We start from the raw sequence: 21,791 nt of genomic DNA, 5'->3' as shown, positions 1-21,791 counted from the left end.
ATTGTCAGGTCTTGTAATTAATATGTGAATATCATTGAAACAGTGAACTAAAATGAAGTTGAACAGATGCACACCTGACCAAATACTTACAATATTAACTTAAACAAATTAACTTTCTATTTCTGTTGCCCACACAAGGCCAATACAATCAGTTATTGCAGGTTTAGAGCAGCTTTTACAAACACCAACTGTAAGTCATTTGTCCTCCCACAATAGCCGTAAGGGACAGTTGAACAAGTTTTAATTTTCTCCTTCACATTCATGCTCCACCTATGTTTACAGCCCGCTGAATGTACCGTCCTTTTGGCGCATGTGTCTGGGGAAGCACCACATGAACTCGTCCATGGACGTTCCCTCAGCAGAGGAGTGCTACAAGGTGGACCGCATCATCCGCCACGAGGGGTTTGTCTATGAGCAGGATAACACTGACATCACCAACGACATTGCCCTGGTGCATTTGGTCGAGCCGGTCAATATGACGAGGGAGATCAGCCCCATCTGTCTGCCGAAACCCGAGATCGTGGTGCCTGCTGGGACACCGTGCTTCGTCACCGGTTGGGGAGACGAGAAAGGTAGAAGTAGTCACAAGTTTTGGCTTTCTGTACAAGAACTGTAGTTGCAATGCTGCTACAGTAACAAAAGGTAACAGCAGCTGCGCCTCATGTCTGCACGATGTGATACCGAAGAGTCTTTTTTAAATTGAAACATGTTCACTATTAACAGAAACAAAGTCCTACAAGTCCATTTATTGGGGTAAATATGTCAACGTCTCACCATTTGTAATATAAACCTTTCACTTTTGTCTTCTATCTCAGGTAACCTGTTTCCCGTAGTGTCTGAGAAGCTAAATCAGGCAGCCCTTCCTGTTATTGACTTCCAGACCTGCAGTAAGCCTGCTTACTGGTGGGACACCCTCAGGCCCTCCATGATCTGCGCTGGATACGAGTCCCCAGATGAGCTTAAGTCAGCCTGCCAGGTTAGGAGACACATTCAGAAAACAAGAAAAGCACTCAGGGAGTGCAGTACTCCTCCAAGGCTGCTCTGTTGTATCATTTCCAATGGCTGAAATCTTGAAAAAATTTGTTGCAGAAGTCACGGCACCATAGAATGTGTCCATTTAATATAGATGTACCCACAAGCAAAATGACCTTGCGCTGAGCACAGGCGTGTTTTATGCATGTTTACATTACGTACGGATACTGAATCTCGTGACCTAAATATGTAGCAGGCGGAGGAAACTGACGGTACTCAGAAACATCCCAACAACTTAATCAATTGTTTCTTGTACCATTTCTGATGAATGAATGAATGAATCGTGGATTTGTAGTAGGATCGCATTCATGTGATCGTCAGCAGGCAACTGATGTACTGTTCACTTGTCATAGTTACAGTGACACCGTGCCGCTATCTCACAATGATACAGAAATTTTTAGCAAATCCGTGAATCCAGATTATAAACCGCATCACTACCAAAATCTAATCACTTGGTCCTTGTGTCATTTCTGACCTTCCCTGAAAACTTTATCCAAATCCGTACGTCTGTTTTTGAGTAATGTTGCTAACAGACAGACAGACAGACAGACAGAGACAGACAGACTAACGTACTCTGCCGTTTCTTGGCGGAGTAAAAATATAACTACACACTGAAATTAGTTAAGAAATAATGCTACTGGATTTTTGAAATTCGCTTCAAGCCATTTTTACACATTATGTAAGTGTGCTGGCCTCTCACGATCGGCTCGTCATTTATGTAACAACCCTGCAAACTGTTTTGTTTGTGGTCATTCAGCCTTGATTACAAATGACTGCCTCCCAGTGTACAGGCATAATTGGATAAAAGAATGCAGCAACACTATTTGTTCACCATAATGAGCAAACTATGCAAGCAGGGACATAATTAGAAATATGGTGTTGTGGAAAGCAGTGAGAAGTTTTAGACTTTGGGAAAGCTTCATCAAACACAGGGCTGACATTTAGTTTAAGAGTACCCTGTCAGGTTTTTAATAAAGATTGACCTTTACTACGTCTAGGGCAATGAAATAATTTGCAGAGGCTGCCAAGATCAAATGTTCCTCCATGCATCATATGTGAATCTTTGCTCTCCTGCAGGGTGACTCAGGGGGTCCTTTTGCCTGCAAAACTACTTCAGTAAACCCAACCTGGGAAGTACACGGCATCGTGAGCTTTGGGCCTCAGGGCTGCATCAAAGACAAGAAACCATCCGTGTTCACTCGCGTCTCTGCCTTCAGTGACTGGATTGACGACAACATTAAGAAGTTTGTTTATGAAAGTGGCAAACCCGTCTAAAGTGGACATCTTGAAATAAAGGTATTCACAGGGTTCATTGCTCATTTATGTTCTGTTTATAAGCCGCTACATCTCTACGTCTTCACTTATAGTTCACCATTAAAACTACTAAATGTAATATTAAAGCACCTTTCCTGGCCTCCCAGGGGAGACATAGTTAAGAGAGAAAACTAATTTGTATTTAATATTGCCTATATTTTGTACAGGATCCAAGTTAAACATTGTGCCAAACATTGTAAGTAAAGAAGTAAATGCAACATGTATAACTGATTAAAGCAAAATTTTTCTATTCAACTTTTGTCCTTTTCTATGATTCCAATGTTTAAATGAACACTATGACTATAATGGAAATTTCAGACACATCCATCATAATTTAATCTGCCAGGTATTTTTCTTAATCAGTTGTTTTGTCGACAAGATGCTGATTTTAAAAAATGCAAATCAAATTTTCTCCTGTTCATCTGTTTCAGTAGTTTTATACGAAAAGTCGAGAACCCAAAGATGTTTATTTTCATAAGAAACCAAAAAAAGCTCATATCCTAATATCTGAAAGGCTGGAACCAGCAAATGTCTATTATTTTATCAGAAATTGCAAATAAATATGTCTGTTATATTTAATGCAAAATCTCAAGTACCATTGTCCATGTAATGAATCTAATGTATTTTAACCCTTAGATGCACGAGCTCATTGGACCCTACACTCTTCCATAAGTGGGTCAAAAATGACCTGCATAAGAATCAATGTGTTTTATGCCATTTTTCGGTTATTTTGGTCAAGAAAAATAATCTGTATTATTGTATCATATTTTTGTCCACACAAGAATGATTTCAAGTTTGAAACATGTTTATTTTTCATTTTATAACAGATTTTGAACATTTTGAAAAAGAACAATATTACACAGACGAGCAATAGAAGAATGTCAACATCCATTGTGTTGAGATTTTTCCACTCTTTCCCTCCAACTTTGTGCATCACCTCTTGTATAATATTATCAGTGACAAAGAGCTTGGGGTAGTAACACAAATATTACAATTTCTTTAAAAGTATAAAAGGTAACTTAAAAATTTAAATGGGATGACATCAGAAACATGTTTTTTGAGGAACAGCTGGAAAATGAAATGATAACAACTGTCCATTACAAAGATATTGCAAGCTAACAACCTCACTGGGTCATTTTTGACCCACTTATGCATCTAAGGGTTAATGCTGCTACAATTTGTAGTAAAACACATTTCCCTTCAGCCCCCGTGCTACAAGCTCTGTTCTCCAGCAGGACATATTTCAAGTTTTGGTTCTTAGCCCCTTTATCACATGACCAGGCCGCTGAGCCAATGGGAGAGCTCGGCTCAGATTTCAGCCCAGGAGGAGAGAGAGGAGAATAAAGAGGGAGGAACAGAAAGAAAGAAATCCTAATCTGTGCTCATGGGTCGAACAGCACATAGTTTGCCGGTAGTGACAGCACTTCTTTACACTCTCTCCGCCTGTCTGGATTATCCATTTTTGGCATGTTTGAATGTCGAATTTTAAAGTGAACGAGGTTCCCACCACTGGGAAAAGTCAAAGAATGTGTCCTGGAGCATGGTGAGGAGAGGAGGAGGGCGGACAGCAGAAACTTTTCCCCTCATCTTTGCCTCTGCAGGCGTCTCTTCTGTGGAAGAATGGGGGCAGGAGCTATGACCATCTGTGTGAGTAGAAGCTACAAAGCCTGACCTGGCTTTAGGACTTCCTATTCAACCTGAGGGCTAAAGAATGCATAACGGGACTGTGTTGCTCAAGACAGTCTTTTGTGATGGTGTGGATGTTGTGGTAGGCTCAAAAGCCTGTTTAAAATGCCAAGGGGGAGACAAATCTCCTTCCCTGCAGCAAAATTAACTTTGCTCACCAAAAGTACGACTAGCAGGCTCACAATGAACACATTTTCCTGTAATAGTAAAGAAATCAGCTTTCTTCACCATTCTGTAGCAATTATTTTAACAGCAAGTCACAGCATGAGAGAAAAACAACTAAAACACACCGGAAGAGTCATGTTTTGTCTCTACCTCAGTCATTTTTTCCAAGTGATGATCCAACCCTTAAATGAGGTCACTCTCACAAAACTCCCTTCGTGTCTTTAGAAGCCAGTTAAACAGCCTGACTTTTTAAAAATGTATTTTGAAGTCCTTGCCTCCAACAGCAGTCTTTCTTGAACTTAGCAGCTGTTGCTTGTGCTGCCTGTGGTGCTTTTGCCACCAGTTGCTTGAATGGCCACCCACATAGGGAGAGAGGCTGAGGGGAGGAGGGTGGAGGGGAGGGAAAGGACGGCACATGCTTGGGCTTGCTATTCCCTTCAAGAGCAAGTAAAAGACACGAGTAGATGGCATGTACTGTTGGCACTTTGTTTGCACTGATGAATCTTTAAAAAGACCTGTTGATTCATTTAAATGTTCAAGAAAAGTATCCCTATGAGCCTCTTGAGAAGATGGGTTTCTCAAAGAGGGGGGTTAACATTCGCTCAGTCCTTTAACAAAAGGTTTCTCTCTCACTGTCAGAAGTTGTAGCGTGAAGTTGTCTTAAAGACAGGGGGAGGGAGGAGGATTATTAGGTGAATCACAGCAGACTATCGTTGTAAACAATAGAGGTAATTGGCTCCTGACAGTATGTGTTTCCCTTTATTCTCAGCTGCTTTGGTTCACACGGGCCCAACATCAATGCATATCACCAAGAAATAAGTTAACCTCAAAATGAACTGGAAACAATTCAAATTCTACAGAGAATTCAGAATGAAGAGATTTTACATGCTCAGTTTGGACATTTGTTTACAAGGGGCGCTGCTTATAACCACAGTTTTACATGTGTCCAAAACTACAGCTCATAGCAGTATGAAGGTGGGAACAAATACTGTCTGCAAATTGGTCCAATTTAAGATCTAAATTCATAAGATGTTGCAATAACTTTTTCCACAATGCTGTGTTAAATAACTGTTGTGACAGTCATCTAGGAATCAGTTATATGTACAATCTAGGGCAGGGGTGTCAAACTCATTCTATTTCAGAGGCCACATTCAGCCCAATCCGATCTCAAGTGGGCCGGACCAGTTAAATTACAGCATAATGACCTATAAATAATGACAACTCCACATATTTCCCTTTTGTTTTAGTGCAAAAAAAGTTCACATTTAAGGAATTGTCTTGCCTCAGTTTATCATTTACACATTACAACTTACAGATCACAAAGTATCTACAAAGACACAAATCATTTAGTCACAGGTATCTATATAGTATTTTACTATATATATTTTTATGATCAAAACAAAAAAAGACAAAAACCAACAAAAACAAGACAAAACATTTCAAAAACGAGGCACAAAATAACAAAAGCAAGAAGGAAAAAAAACACGACAAATGACACGAAATAAAACAAAAAAAGAGGCAAAAACTAGACAAAAAAGTTACAGTGACAAAAAATGGACAAATGACAAAAACGAGACAAAAAATTACAAAAGCGAGAAACAAAACGACAAAAAAATAGACAAAAATCACAAGCAAGACAAAAAGGAAACACAGTGACAAAAACTAATGACAAACGCCAGACAAAAAAATCAACAAAAACAAGACAAAATATTACAAAAATGAGAGGTAAAATGACAAAAGAACAATGAACAATCTAACAAGACAAAATATTACAAAATGAGAGGCAAAATGACAAAACAATGAACAATCTAGTATTTTATTTTATGAACAAAACAAGTTGTTATGGTCTAGAAATTATCTTTAAACTTACAGTTTTCCAAATTTGCCGTTAATGTCTTCTCTGTAATTTTGGGCCGGATCGGACCCTCTGGAGGGCCGGTTTTGACCCGCGGGCCGCATGTTTGACACCCTTGCTCTAGAGCAGGGGTCACTGACTGGCGGACCGCGATCCGGACCCAGACGCCGTCTTATACGGACCGGACCTGTAATCAGTAAATTGTAACGGGATTTTAAATTTGACCGGTCGCTTCTGTTTTACCACAGCTTTCCCAGTGTTTACGGCATTAGTGAGCAGCTCAGGAAACACACAGACCAATTACGTACGAGTTCAGCCGTCCCACGTGACGCTACTCAGCCAATGAAGTCTCTGCATTGCAGCTGCTAAACATCACAGCTCTGCGTTCAGAAAACAGCTGAGAGGTGAGGGACAGACAAAAAATGAATAAAGCGACACGGAGAGGGAACTAGCCCTGCACATGCTGACCATGTTTGGCTCAACATACAGTTAGAGGCACCTTTCTCAACTATGAACATAATCAAAACTGAATATCGTTCCAGACTGACCAATGAGCTCCAAATGTGTTTGAGAACGACCCTGACACCATTCAGACCACAATTCAAAATACACAATTCAAAAAATACTGGCAGGGCAAACTGCAGCTCAGTTCTCCCATTAAGCAGCATGGGATATAAGGGGAGTGACAAGACAGGAAAAAAAGTGTTCAATTATTTACATTTTTTGAGATTTAGGTATTGTTAAAGATGTATATAAGCTGGTTTGGGTTGTTCAGTCATTATTTTTTCAAGTTCTGCACTTAATTTTAAGATGTACAGTTATATCAAAAGTTAATTGTTAATAAATGTTGTCAAAATGTTTTTGAACCGTACTGAATTTATTTGATTTGATGGTCAGTTATTGATTACATGCACAGGCTAATAAAACTTCTAGGTTACATCATCATATATCGCACTAACTGAAGTTAGACTTTATGATGTTCCGGACCTTTGCTTTAATACATTTTCTCTGACTGGACCTCTTTGAATTTTAGTTCAATACCCCTGCTCTAGAGTTTTCCACGAGGATGTGGTTTTATTTTTAATCTGTGTATTTTGACACGTTTTACTTACACTATGTTGTTAATTGCCTCAGTAACTAATTTATTATTGTTATTAGATAGTGTGTGTTTACCAGTACATTTTATCCCTGAACTTTTCTATCCATCCTGCATATTTCCTTGAGCGTTAACCACTTAATATATGTGTCTTGCTGTTCTTGGATGTCTCCCGTTAAGGCTTGTTTGAGGCCATGTGCATATGCAGACTAAGAAAATGTGTGTGGAGTTATTTTGTGTGCGTGTGCGTGTGTGTGTGTGTGTGTGTGTGTGTGTGTGTGTGTGTGTGTGTGTGTGTGTGTGTGATAGTAAAGACAGATTTAGGGGGCATCTGTTCAGTAAGGCCTATCACAGTCAGAGCTGGCTCAGACCGGCTTAACTCTTTAACACCTGCAGCGGTAGTACTAGAGGAGGCAAATCTGTAGGTTCAAACATTGCAACAATCTGTGCAATGGTTGGCATTATTGCCAATAGACTGTTGTATATATAAAGTATATTATAAACTGTACAACCTGGTAATTTAAAGGAAAACTTGGATGGGAAATGCAGTTAAATTTGAAAGAAAAGCACTGCCCCATCATTAAAATCATGTTAATACATCTCATACTGCATCATAGACATATCAGACTTGAAAAGAACAATTCTATTTATAGCTTTTTATAGATCCATGGCAGTGACAGAGTAGCCTGTGAAATATTAGAACACCTTAAGCAGCCATCCAAGCATGACGATTCAAAATACTGAACTTCGATTTTATCAACCAAGAAGGTTTAGTTGCATTATTTTTAACACCCTGCCTGTTGTTCAGTGTGAATGCATTTTGTATTACCACTGCAGGAGCATCTGCTGTGGCAAAGATTTGTCTCCTTGGCCATCGTACCACCATCTGTGAGGTGGACTTTAATCAGCTGATCTGACTGTAGCTCATGTGTGTGCGCAGAGAAAAAAATTCAGGGTTAATTTATTCCCCTTGCACCACTGTGGAGCTCGGTGTGACCAGATTATGGCCAAGGTCTCTTGGTTGTGTGGGTCATTTTGAGGTGGTAAACTGTGGAATGACAACATGTCACATGGTGTAGGTGTTGCTATGGCTACAGCAGTAAAACTCACCCTGACTCCGTTTCACTCCGAAGTGCAGGAAGTCTTTTTGTCCTCAGCCAGCGTCCAAAACATGCTCCTGGTCTGTTGCTCAGAGTCCTGAGTAAACAAAGACAGAAGTGGACGATAGTGTAGTTAAACGTGCCAATTGGATCAGAAATCTGTCCTGCTCTATCTAATGACACCTCAGTATGCGGATATGATGTTCTGTAAGGTGTGTGTTTATACACTCAGTGTTTACCCTCATAGAAAGGCAGCAAAAGAGAATACAGTCGAAGTATCTACATGAGGACACCATGTGGCTCTGTTTGCCTTGATAACATATCAGGTAAATGAACCCATTATCTTGAGGCTTTGATTTCTACTGAAGGAAATGGGCTCAGCTTGGCAATTAGAGAATTAGCGGTGAACAAAAACAAAGGACATCAGCTATTCTGAGTTACTTGTATTGCGAATTTTATAATTTTCTGCCACTTTTACTCCAACTCTAGTACACCAAATAGAGAAATACTGCTTTACTCCACTAAGTTTTGTGAAAATGTTACATATGAGGTTTATATGTAACAAAAAATAGGTCTCAAAACGTATCGCAGACCCTTTAACTGTACATAAAGTAGGTAGAAGTAGCTCCACTTTAACAGCTACTAAAATTATGTTTACACAGCAATGCATCAGTATCAAAAGTCCATATAAAGATGATTTAGTCAAGTATAACATACCACTCACAAACATAATTGTATAAATACTTTAAGTGCAATATAACAATTTAAAATCTATTTCTATTCAAGTATAATTTTGAATGCAAGACTTTCATCTGTAACTTTTTTTTTGCATTTAGTCACTATATTTGTTTTATCTTGAAGTTATTTTCATTTTTCTTTTGTCTTATTGCACTGTCAATCAGCTTTGACTATTCTATAACATTTGTGTGCACTTCACTTTCTCTGTACTGTTGTTTCACTTAATTTAACCTCTGTGTGCGATGCGCTGTTATATAAATAAACTTGCTTTGTTGCTAACCTCACCCAAATCTCAACCTAAACTGAACATTATCCCAACTCTAAATCAAGTGTTTTACTCTAAAATTTCGTGATTTGATGACAGAGAGCTCCTTTTTGTCTCCAAAAGGGAGTACAATGTGACAGCATAAACAGATCTACATCCATGCACACTCACAGTCATAGGCTCCTAACAAACACACAGTATTTACTCAGGAAGATTTCCAGTAAAACCTTTTCAACTGCAAGTCTTTCATGTTCAAATGTGGCCATTTGGACTGGTGATCTGTTCAGCTTTCACCACAACATCTATCTTTGATCTGTTCTCCTTTCTATCCACGAAAATGAGATGAATGTTTATGACGCCTGAACATGTACAGTACACTCTGTGTGTTTTTCTACAAATGTGTTCATACAGACAGGCGATAAATTGCAAGAAAAACAAAATAAAGTGTTGCAATAAGGTACTGGGCCACCACATGCTACCAGAACAGCTTCAGTGCAGCTTGGTATTGATTCTTTAAGTCTCTGGAATGCTGCTGGGGAGATGGACACCATTCTTCCAGAAGATATTCCCTCATTTGGTTTGACAGTGATGGTGAAGCACTCTTAAATCTCCTATAGGATTTTAACTGGGTCGAGATCTGGCCATAACATATGATTCACATCACTTTCTTGAAAGAGAGTCCTCCCATCAGGATGGAAATGTGTCATTTTAGGATAAAACTGACCAATCAAAACAACTTTATAATGATTTGCAGTAATCGTTCCCTCTTTGGGGACAAGTGGAGCCAAAACCATGGCAGCAAAACACCCCCTGCAGCGCAACAGAGTAAAGCTTTCATGTTTTTCCCTTAATTTGTCACCCATTCGTATGTCTACTTGTGCAGGTGCGTGTGTCACTTTGGTAATGCCTTTATCCAAAGGTGTTGCATGGTAACCTGATATTTGTCGTAGCAACACGTGCACAGCCAGCCCTCCCCTCTCTCTTCCTGCCGGCTCTCGGCACACACTGTCCTCTAAGAGCATGACAGTGCTGCAGAAGGAAGTGTGCATGCAGGAACTCCACTGAGTCACCGTCACCGGCCTCACACACACCTTTTATGATTAGTCTATGGAGTGGAGCGAGCAAAGGGAGCTTTCCTCCAGGACGGGTGTCTCTGTGGTGTCTAACCTGATGCTCCAGCGCTGCCCTCTGTTTCCTGACTGACTCTCTGCTCTCCCTGCAGCACAACAAGACAGCAGTGCAGGTCAAAGAGGACATGAAGAAGATGGTCCAGATACCCATCTTCAGACCCAGAACAGTGGCAGCCAAGCACACCAGGCTGTTTGGAGTGTCCCTGTTCGAGCTGCAAGAGAAGGGCCTGGTGGAGGATGGAGTCCCTCTGGTGGTGCAGACGATGGTGGAGCATCTCCGCAAGCATGGTGAGGCCAAACCTGTTCAAGCAGAAAAAAACAGAGTTGCAGAGTTTATCAAAATGTTTTCTGTGAGGACTGACTGGACACATTTGGTGTTCCATTTTAACTTTGCTTTGTATTAGTAGGGCGTCAGTTTATATATTAATTAATATCGTCAGTTCCAAATATAGGGGCTGCACAGTGGATCGGTGGTGAGCACTGTTGCCTTGCAGCTAGGAGATCCCTGGTTGGCATCCAGGTGTAACAGGCCAGATTAACCCCCGGCAAAAGTATTTCCCGGGGTATACTCCGGCCAAGGCCAGTTTACACTTGTTGACACATAAAGATTAAGCATGTTAAACTCTTAATTGTTCATTTGTACAGGGGTTTTTTTTACAAAGAGGTATGCTCAGCAAGCAAATCATTATGAAAGAGCATGACTAGAAAGTCCTTGAGCTAATTACAGTTAAAAAAAGTTCAAATTAAAAGGAAAAACTAAATTGAAAACCAAGAAAAAATTATGCAAAACATTATGAAAGAAGATCCACATTGGCTGGTGTCGCTTTCAATTGTTTCTTTACAACAAATTTTAGGATAATATCTCTTTGTATTGTCTTTTATTTGTGCTAAAACTAAGATTGACTTGATCTATGTATAACAGGCCAGATTAAACCCCTGGCCAAAGTATAATTTAACTTAGCCCAGTTTTTAAACCGGGGGCTGAAATAGCCCAGAATATACCCCTCTAGGCTAAAATACATCCCATGTAATATGAGATGACAGTACATCAATCAAATGAATTTTACCATAATTTAAGCATATATCAATGAAATTAAATCAAACATTTTAGGCAAGACAGGGCTGCACAGTGGCTTGGTGGTTAGCACTGTCACCTTGCAGCTAGAAGATCCTATTTCACAGCTCGGCCTTCCTGGTATCTTTCTGCATGGAGTTTGCATGTTCTCCCTGTGCACACGTGGGCTTCCTCCCACAGTCCAAAAACATACTCAGGTTAATCGGTGATTCTAAATTTTCTGTAGGTGTGAATGTGAGTGTGATTGTTTGTCTCTATATGTAGCCCTGTGATAGACTGGTGACCTGTCCAGGTGTCCCCTGCCTTCACCTTAAGTCAGCTGGGACTCTAATGAGGATTAAGCAGTGTATAGATAATGGACAGATAGTTCTAAATTTAGTGGCATCATAATGTAGTTTCCTCTAAATATCACCACATATAATAAATCTAGCATATTGAAGCCTTGATCAGATCTCACTGGTAGCATTTCATTAACTGATAAATTATCATTTTGCTTTTGTATTGCTGTGTGATTTAATCTAAGTAAATGAATATTTACAGGTATGAAATAACTAGGATTATCATCATCATGAACTATGTTTAGCATCTGTTAATTTGTTTTAAAGTGACATTTAATAGAATTGGACCATGTCAATGATTATACCCACTTGAAAAGCTCAAGTACTTTACATTAAAGCAAAGCTTTCTGCCATCTTGCTGTCAGGCACTCAAGATTTCAATTTGTAGAGATTTTAATGTATAATATATTATTTTCAACATGCATAGCAAGTGTAGTTCACTAGCACACTAATAAATCTTGTTTGGGTTATATGATTTTTGTTACTGCATGCCGTATTGTGAAGGGGGAATCCTTTGCCGACGTTTCACCTGACTCACCTGCTCATACAGAAAGAATTACGCTTTTGATGATTTTTGTTTTGATGCAAAAATATATTTTCAAAGTTAGAACTTTACCATTTTTCATCCCCATCCAAGCACAAATACAGGAACAAGAGGAGCCTGCCAAAACACAGAGTATTTATAGAGAGAACTGAGATGATATTAATCCCACTGTGGGAATCCATCACTGTGAATTCACTTTATGTAACACTAATCGAAACTTTAACAGAGATCTGTGCAGTCAGGAAATGCAGAAATTAATGGAAGCCAATTTATGTCACCAGCTATAGCAAAACTGCATAATGTGCATTTCCATTATTGAATAAGCAAAGGTCATTATTGGAACCCTAGGAATTATTATTAGGGTCCGAGCACCACGAAGTGGTGCGAGGAACCTATTGAAACCCTAGGAATTTTTTTTTTCATCGGCCGGGAAATCGGCATTTTTGACTCCTTAAACATACACGAAAACGCATGAAAATCGCCACACACATCAGGACCGGCAAAAAATTGGATATTTCAAGTGAATGGCATGCGTGCGTGCCAAAATGGCTCAACAGCGCCCCCTAGAAAATTGAGAAAAGTATGTAGTAGTATGTATTTCAGTCACTTCTGTGTTTGACTGGCAAAAGAAAAGAAGTTAAAATAGAAGTTGTTTGCCACTCAGTCACTTCTGGAAGTGATACTTCAGAATTCAGAATATTCAAAACACAAAAGTGATTGACTTTACAGAAAGAAACTTTATAGCAAACAAATAAAATTTTTAAAAAATGTAACTGAATAGATTGCATTTCATTAATGGATACATGAACATACAATTAACTAAATTAATAGTTACTCATGTAGTGTTCTTTAGCCTCTGTGCTCCAGCACATTTATTGCAAAAGTAAAATGACAGACACTTGTATCATTGGTGACAGATAGATGCTGTCACCTGTCTCAAACAAAAACCTACCCCTTCTTCTGATTGGCCAAACAATGGCCCTAGTAAACCCTGTCATAAAGCCTGTGAAATACTTAAGTACCTTTCCGGGACTGACTGGGGTCAATGTAACACTTAGCTGCCTTAGCTAACAATACCAACAACATGTTGCTATTGTTATTGTTTTTGAAATGTTTTGTAAATGTATTTTTGTACTTTCCCTGTTGTAGCACGTTGAGATTCTGTATGTAAAGTGCATTATAAATTAAAGGCATTATTATTATTATTATTATTATTATTATTATTATTATTATTATTATTATTATTATTATTATTATTATTATTATTATTATTACCAAGCATTTCTCACCACATGACGACAGGCTGCATGTGAGACCACGTGACTCAGGCTTTACACTACTTCCTCATCATATCATGTACAGATGTTGCATTTTCCACAACTTGAGTGATTGAGTGGTTTAATGATGATTGGTGAGAAGGAAAAAATGACGTGTGTCTGCGTCAACACAATAAGAAGGGTTCCGTTTTTAGTGTTCTGCACTTCATATATGTTGGCGACTTTTAAAAGTACAGTCCCCCTTAGTGCTCTCTCCACATGATGTCATAATGTTGGAGCTGAGATGTTAGAGCATTTTTGGCTCAAGGCCGCCATCTAGTGAGTTTTCTGTGGAAAATGTCAAATGGGAATATTTGTGACTTAAGCACATATGTTCCCGTTTAAGTACTTCATTTGCTAAGTTATTTAACTTATGCGCATGAAGTAATTTCATCTTTTTGCGTTTAAATGTTTATTTCAAAGAGATGAACAGTTTGGCTTCCCTACAGCTGGGCTGACAATAAAGACAAGTAATGAGAGAAGGTGAATAAATTAAGCACGATCAAGCATGAAGTACAAACAGCTTCCTTTAGGAGCTGGAAAAGCTTTCACCATATTGAGAGCAAATCATTTTAATTATTTAATTTGCTTGCTGTATATTTTGGTGATTCAATATATGCACAATAACATTCATACCGGTAGAAATAGTTTTTTTTCCCCAAGTTATTTACAATTTTGATTGTGCCAAACTTAGCAAAATCTAATATCAAAAATAAATAAATAAATGGTGACTGTGTCTTCCAAACGCGGTATTAATTTAATCCTGCCTTATCAAAAGGAGCATTTCTGATATCCATAATGTTTAGGATACGTTACTCCTCATCTTTTTGGATTTCTCGCCATGAAACAGGAAGTGCTGTGTAAGTAGCCTGTACATGGTCCAATCTGCCTGAAACTTTACTCTCTCAGTTGCAGCGCCACCTGGTGGATATGCGTGGGCCAGCCGGGCCGCTCGGATGCGAGGACCCGTCCAACGCTGCTTGCAGCTTTAATTATTTTTAAAGTGCTAAAACTGAAAAACACTTTGTACTTAGTTGACCTACTTTTTTTATTTTCTGTAGTTCTACTGTTTGATCACTAGATGTCAGTAAAAGAGAGTGGAACTCAGTCCTTCAATAACTTCACACTTCAGACTACCTGTAAACAATTTACTATAAAAAAAAGGGGGGGAAATAACATATTTAATCCATAGCATAGGATTTTTGGAGGTGAATGTCATTATGTCTATGGTGCTCTGCAACTGAAATTTCAAGGAATCTTCTTAAAGTCCAGTTGGATTGATTTAAACAACTTTGGATAACCATGACCAAGATGAATGAGAAACTACACAGACATGTAGTGGAAGCCACTGAGACGTACAGCATGGAGTCAAAGACGTTAGTAACTGAAATTTGTGGTACAAACATCGCACTCACCACCAAATACTGCAAGAGGTAAGATGAATTTCTACCCACACTCAGCGTTTCTCAACTTCCCACCGCGGAGGAAAGTGTCCCCCTCTCCGACCACGAACATGCTAATGAGCTAATTAGCTTCCTGTGTGAAGTTAGCGGCTGCTAGCTAGCTAGTTAGCCAGCTACATCTGCGCCGTTTAAACTGCTTTAGCATTAGCAAGAAGAGGCTGAATGTAATATTAGCTAAGCTACCTCTAAAAATACAAATAACACGTTAGTTCAAATTGAGGAATAGGAGAATATACTGAGGGTTTTGCCATTTTTATACCATATTATGGCTAAAAAAAAATCACAATTTGTTTAGACGACTTTAAGTGGGTTTGCTAGAAGTTATTGTTTCCGCTTGACTGGGAGACGTTGCTCAGCAAAATTTCAAGAGAATCTATCACTATCTTGTAGTTGGGTCAATATATAATTGAGGGACTTTTGAAGTCCTTGAGATATATCTTGTATACATTTTTATTAAAAATAAAAAGATGTTTTTTATGTTCATTACGATCATGTCTTCACAAATTCCATAATTATTTATTATGGAAACAATCACTTATTAATAAAAAATGACTGGATATCACTAGAATATCGACTCAAAACTTGACCAAAATGACTTCAAAATTATCCCAAAGACACAAAAATGATCGAAAACAATGAGAAACGATCCAAGCTGACATAAAACTTATTGAAATTGACAAGAAAATTGTCCAAAATTACTCAAAAATGGTCCAAAATGACTCCCGACTTGTCCAGGTCAATATATAATTGAGGGACTTTTGAAGTCCATGGGATATATCTTGTATACATTTTTGTCAAAAGAAAAAAAATGGTTTTTTTTATGTTCATTATGATCATGTCTTTACAAATTCCGTAATTATTTATTATGGAAACAATCACTTATGAATGACTGGATATCACTAAAATGTCAACTAAATAACCATCCAAATTTAATAACAACCACCTTAGAATTAGCTAAACAATAATAAAATGAGCATATTCAAAAATTGTTTTGATTGTGTTCTTTTTATTAAGTTTAGATAATCATGACAGATTTTTCTTTTTTGGCAATATATAATAGATTTTATATGGAAAATAACAAATTGTATCTGTGTCCGAGAAATCACTTTCAACTAAGTTACCCATTACAAAAACACCTCTCAAGGAAGTGTGTTAATTCCAAATCACATGACCTGCTACATATGATGTCATTTCTTCCTGAAGAAAAGTCTGGCCACACTCCAAGGCTTTCTGAGTTATTTAATATAAAGTAGTGTGTGAGTCAATTGTGGATTTATCACATGTCAACAGGTTTACTACAATGTCTTTATAAATGAGGACAGGTCTCTCTTGAGAATGAGCCCCAGTGTCTCAATGAGATTACATTTATAAATAAAGGCTAAATAACATAAAATGAAAAAATAACTTTCAATTTGAATTTTACTCAATTTATATATAATATTTAGAAGAATCTTTTCCTAAAATGCCATGTGGTGTTTTGGTTATAGGGGGCCATGTTGATTTTAGGCCTGAAAACATCAAAAAATGTCAACTATGATACCTGTCAACTATGTTACAAAAAGTCCCGCAATTATATATTGACTCAGTTTAATATTAATTGGATACAAGTTTTGGTCTGGTGGTTTTGCCAGATGAAAGACACTACTTTCCCGTGGACCAAAGGGCTATCTCGTGCTGCAAGTCATCCTGTGGTGACATTTCCTGTGTCATTTTTAATGGAGTTCTTGCCAGTTAGTTGTTATCATAAAGTGTATAGTCTGTGGTTGTATGGGAGCTGTTGACGGAATGAAGGATTGGCATCACCAGCATAAGTATGGGTATAAAACTGTTTAACAGGTTCCATCAAAACAGGACAATAAAGCCACTCTTAGGGGCCCATAGCCTGACTCTTACACATGCCCCACCTGTAACTAAATGGTATTTCTTTGCTTTTCCCTCTAGCACTGCAGCAGGAGGGTCTGTTCAGAGTAAATGGGAATGTCCGTGCTGTGGAGACCCTGAAACAGCAGCTGGAGAGCGGCGAGGATGTGGACCTTCTCTCTCAGTCGGATACGAGCACCGTGGCCAGCTTGCTCAAACAGTACCTGAGAGAGCTGCCAGAGGGTTTAGTGAGCTCAACGGTCCAACAAGCACTGATACAGCACTACCGAGGTAAAACACCGACCTGTGGTAGCACTTCAGTCCTGTACTTGTCCACTAGAATTAGTCTACCAACTGATACAGATCTGGTTTTACTTCTGTTCGCCATAATGTGACACGTGTCCACAATACTGGTGGATATTAATACTTTCTTAGTGCAGTGAATATCTAGGTCATCTCGTTTTATCTTTAGGTGGTAGAGTTACTATTAGAAGTTCAGTCACGTGCATCAGGAAATGACAATAAAGGAAATGATGAGATAGGAGGGCGAGTCTGTGTGATGTGAAAATTGATAGACCTCTTATTTCTGGTGATAATGTTGGAGATTGTAAAAGATAAAATGAGTAATTTGGCAGATAAAGTGTTTGTGCTCACTCTCCACCCTCCTCCATCATTGGGTTTAATCTGTTTGATGGGAGAAGAGTGTACATTTTGGCCGCAGTGTCCATTTTGCTTTCATAGATCCCATAAATATCAGCCTAGTTTTTCAGGGACTATGGCCAAATGCTGCATTAGCAAAATGCTCTTGGCTACAGCTAGAGAATATGATTATTCTGGCGTACTTGTTAAACAGTTTTGGCCTTTTTGCCCGCATTTGTCAAATTTTAAAACAGTTTAGGTGTATGATGAGTGGAGCAATCGGGGCAGATTCATTTACTTAATAATTGGCAGTACAATCATTGACAGACCGCTTAGAATATGAAAACACTCAGAGTACATCTGTGCATCATTCATGCATTAATAAGACTAACAATGGTATCGAAGTATAGTTTCAACTCTAATGAGATTGTTACTTAAATCAAATAAATGTAAAAGAACGTGAGTATTGAAAGCTCTGGGATGTTTTTACCGGTTGGGTAATGTTTACTGCTCATGTGCTGTATTGAGTTTATATCATTTTGCCATCAGTTGACTAGTTTTTTGGCAGATAATTGTTCAGTGCTGATTTTGAGAATGGATCAGTAATTTTTAAGTGATTTATTTAAGATTTTTGCAGGTTAACACTTCACTAACTGCAAACATCACATTGAATTGTGGGAGTTTAGGAGGGATATTATTCATTATTGTCTATTTGTCTTGTATTTTATCGTAAATTATTAACCAGAATCATTTACGATACATACTTATTTTATGATACCATATGTTAAAGATTAACTTACAGTAAAAATAATAGCTCTGTCACTTCCCCAGATCTGTGTACTTGAGTTATAAAAGATTATACCACAACTTGATTACAGTGCTGTGAAAAAAAATATTGCCCTTCTATTTTTTTGGATATTTGTCACAATTAAGTGTTTCAAATCATCAAACTAATTTTAATATTAGACAAAGATAACCCAAGAACGCACAAAATCCAATTTGATTTCATTTATTTCAGACATGCCATAGAATCATAAAGGCAAAAAATAAAATAAATACAAAAACAAGAAATAGCAGAATGCCGTTTTTAAATCATGATTTCTTTTATTTAAGAGAAAAGTGTGAGAGAGTAACTGCCCCATTCGCTATCAATTCACCAAATGATCAAATTCCTTTGGCAAATGGGTTTAATTTCCCCAGCCACACCCATGTACGATTACTGCCAGGCTTATTGACTCTAAACATCACCTAAATAGAACCTGTCTGGCATTGTGAAGTAGCTGAAGTGTCTCAGAAAGCAGCACAAGATGAAACGTTCTAAAGAGATTCAAGAATAGATGTAAAAAAAAAAAAAAAAAAAAAGTCGTTGACATTTATCAGTCTGGAAAGGATTACAAAGTGTAATATTAAATAAATATGATTGGTTCAATGATCTGGAATATTTAGGTGTGAAAAATATGTGAAAATAGATAATATCAGAAGGGGTTCAAATGCTTTTTCACAGCACTGCATATGATTATGCATGTGGTTAAATGTTGTATCTATGCAATATCAACATATATATAATGCCACAGTTAATTCATGATATTAAATACTTAACAAATCTCAGTACTTTATGGAATTGATGCAAAGGTCAAATGAAATCCAATATCTTCATTAAGCAGTTTTGCTTACTGATTTGCAGTACATGCCCAGAGGCATTAAAGCCCGGCTGAGATAGTAGATATGATGTTTTATATTATCATTTCACCCATCTTTAAGTACAGTAGCATAGTGGATAGTTAACGAACACATATGGCCGTGTTTATGAACACTTTACACAGTGTATGTTTGATACTGATGTTGTCAAATTTAACTGTCATTATTTATATACTACCGTTCAAAAGTTTGGGCTCACTTAGAAATGTCCTTATTTTTCAAAGAAAAGCATTTTTTTTAGTGAAGCTAACATTAAATGAATCAGAAATACAGTCTAGACATTATTAATGTGGTAAATGATTATTCTAGCTGGAAACAGCTGATTTTTAATGGAATATCTCCATAGAGGTACAGAGGAACATTTCCAGCAACCATCACTCCTGTGTTCTAATGCTACATTGTGTTAGCTAATGGTGTTGAAAGACTAATTGATGATTAGAAAACCCTTGTACAATTATGTTGAATCAAGGTGTGGGTTTTCATGGAAAACATGAAATTGCCTGGGTAACCCCAAACTTTTGAATGATACTGTATACTTAAAAAACAATTAATTATAAAGGAAAATCAGCATCTTTCATTTTCAGTACAATCTCTGGCCAAAAAAAACCATCAGATTTTTGCTGTTCACGTCTTTCTGTTGAACTAACCTGAATAAAACGTAACTTCTGACAATAAAAATATGAAGATTACGTACACATATATGCACACATGAAGTTAGAATTAGAACTTCCCTTAGCCGTGAGCTCTCAAGCCATTATTCCCTTTCCGCCTCTCTCTACAAACTCCAGACAGACGTACACACATACCAGCTTTCATACGCATGCTCACACTCTCACATAGACGTACACACTCACAAGATTTGCGTCACTCAGCCGTTCGGGATCAGTAGTCATATCCGTTTATCCAACTCTGACCCAATTATGTATCCCAAGTAATAGCATCAACATATTTTCAAGCTCTTTGCCGTACTGCTCACGTATTACTCGTCACCATAACTCAAGCTTAGATGTTACAGACAGCAGGCGGGTGCAGCTTTCTCTGCCTGCTGGAGATGTGCTGTAGCATGAGGGTTTAAATGTTGTTCACTGAGAGTTTATCTCAAATTGCTCACGATTCACTGACCATTCAATTCTTGCTGCTTGATTATTGGTGACTGGAAGTAAGCAGGGTATTGAGGAAATTCCTTTAAGCACATGTGTATTTATTAACTTTAATTGAAAAAGATTTTTATTTTTTTTATTTTTATTTTTTCTGAACAAATATTACATAGGCAAAATAAATATATACACTACTGTTTAAAAGTTTGGGGTCACCCAGACAATTTCATGTTTTCCATGAAAACTCACACTTTTATTCATGTACTAACATAACTGCACAAGAGTTTTCTAATCATCAATTAGCCTTTCAACACCATTAGCTAACACAATGTAGCATTAGAACACAGGAGTGATGGTTGCTGGAAATGTTCCTCTGTACCTCTATGTAGATATTCCATTAAAGATCAGCTGTTTCCAGCTACAATAGTCATTTACCACATTAACAATGTCTAGACTAGATTTCTGATTCATTTAATGTTATCTTCACTGAAAAATACTGCTTTTCTTTGAAAAATAAGGACATTTCTAAGTGAGCCCAAACTTTTGAACAGTAGTGCTTCTACACTATCTTTGATCTGTTGTTGTATCTTGTACATCTGCAGAGTGTGGTGATGATGGCTCCTGGTCAGATTTAAAAAATCTGCTGCAGCAGCTTCCAGACATCCACCTCAGCCTCCTCTGCTACCTATGTCACTTCCTCACCCTCGTGGAGAACAACCACAAAGACAACCGCATGACCGCTCTCAACCTCGCTACCGTGTTTGGACCCAGTGTCTTCCAGTGAGTTCAGCTTTTCTTTTAAGGGTACATGGGATTAATAGTTCAAATAAGCACAAATGGGCCAGTTTCACAGTTACTGCAGCTTTCTCTTCTTTTTAATATTTATTTAACAAACACTGTTCAAAGCACTTACATGGTTTTACTGAAGCTTTAGCACTTTTGGTCACTTGGGGACTCCTCAGTGTGCTCTAAAGATATATTTTAATGGATGTGTTATTAAAAAACTACTAATTAACAAATCAAGCAGGTACAGAGCAGCATTGGCTGTCATTCAGAATCATGTTTCTGATGACCTCCACTAACTCTTGAGGGAATTATCCTCCTTTCTGTTATTCATGAGCTGACTTTTTTGTGTTTAAAAAACAGTAAAGTTGTGAATTGAAAAAACAATTATATGATTAAAGTTTGCTGTAGAGCTGCAGAGAAGCTGAACAGAAACAACAATAATAGTAATAAGTACTGGTGAGTGGAAGAATCAAAACAAAATCTAACGTCCAAAGTCTCAGTCAAAGTGTAATCATTATCATACTCGGTTACTGTTTAAGGGTTAAATTAAGACCCGTGTCTGACATTGGCTTTAATAATTCACCTTCAGAGTCA

General features: G+C 37.9%; 2 protein-coding genes across 5 annotated transcripts in view; both read left to right on the top strand.

Annotated features, from left to right (window-relative positions):
• The window catches only part of zgc:154142 (uncharacterized protein LOC555481 homolog), a 33,705-nt gene extending 31,104 nt beyond the window's left edge, over nucleotides 1-2,601 (top strand). The window contains exons 23-25 of the mRNA XM_023292017.3: nucleotides 283-572; nucleotides 816-976; nucleotides 2,110-2,601. Coding sequence (XP_023147785.2) covers nucleotides 283-572; nucleotides 816-976; nucleotides 2,110-2,307 — 649 coding nt within the window. The 3' untranslated portion in view covers nucleotides 2,308-2,601. The remainder of the gene's footprint in view (nucleotides 1-282; nucleotides 573-815; nucleotides 977-2,109) is intronic.
• Nucleotides 2,602-3,722: 1,121 nt separating this feature from the next.
• The window catches only part of LOC111583083 (protein FAM13A), an 82,942-nt gene continuing 64,873 nt past the window's right edge, over nucleotides 3,723-21,791 (top strand). For 2 of the 4 annotated variants that reach the window (XM_023292013.3, XM_035958046.2), the window contains exons 1-4: nucleotides 3,723-3,993; nucleotides 10,474-10,669; nucleotides 17,059-17,268; nucleotides 21,014-21,191. In XM_023292013.3, coding sequence (XP_023147781.3) covers nucleotides 3,967-3,993; nucleotides 10,474-10,669; nucleotides 17,059-17,268; nucleotides 21,014-21,191 — 611 coding nt within the window. In that variant the 5' untranslated portion in view covers nucleotides 3,723-3,966. The remainder of the gene's footprint in view (nucleotides 3,994-10,473; nucleotides 10,670-17,058; nucleotides 17,269-21,013; nucleotides 21,192-21,791) is intronic. The other 2 variants (XM_035958047.2, XM_023292014.3) reach the window with 2 other exon arrangements.

The sequence above is a fragment of the Amphiprion ocellaris genome, chromosome 4, assembly GCF_022539595.1.
Source record: "Amphiprion ocellaris isolate individual 3 ecotype Okinawa chromosome 4, ASM2253959v1, whole genome shotgun sequence".
NCBI lineage: Eukaryota > Metazoa > Chordata > Actinopteri > Pomacentridae > Amphiprion > Amphiprion ocellaris.
The sequence above is the reverse complement of the archived record's forward strand: the minus strand, read 5'-3'. Positions and strand labels throughout refer to the sequence as shown.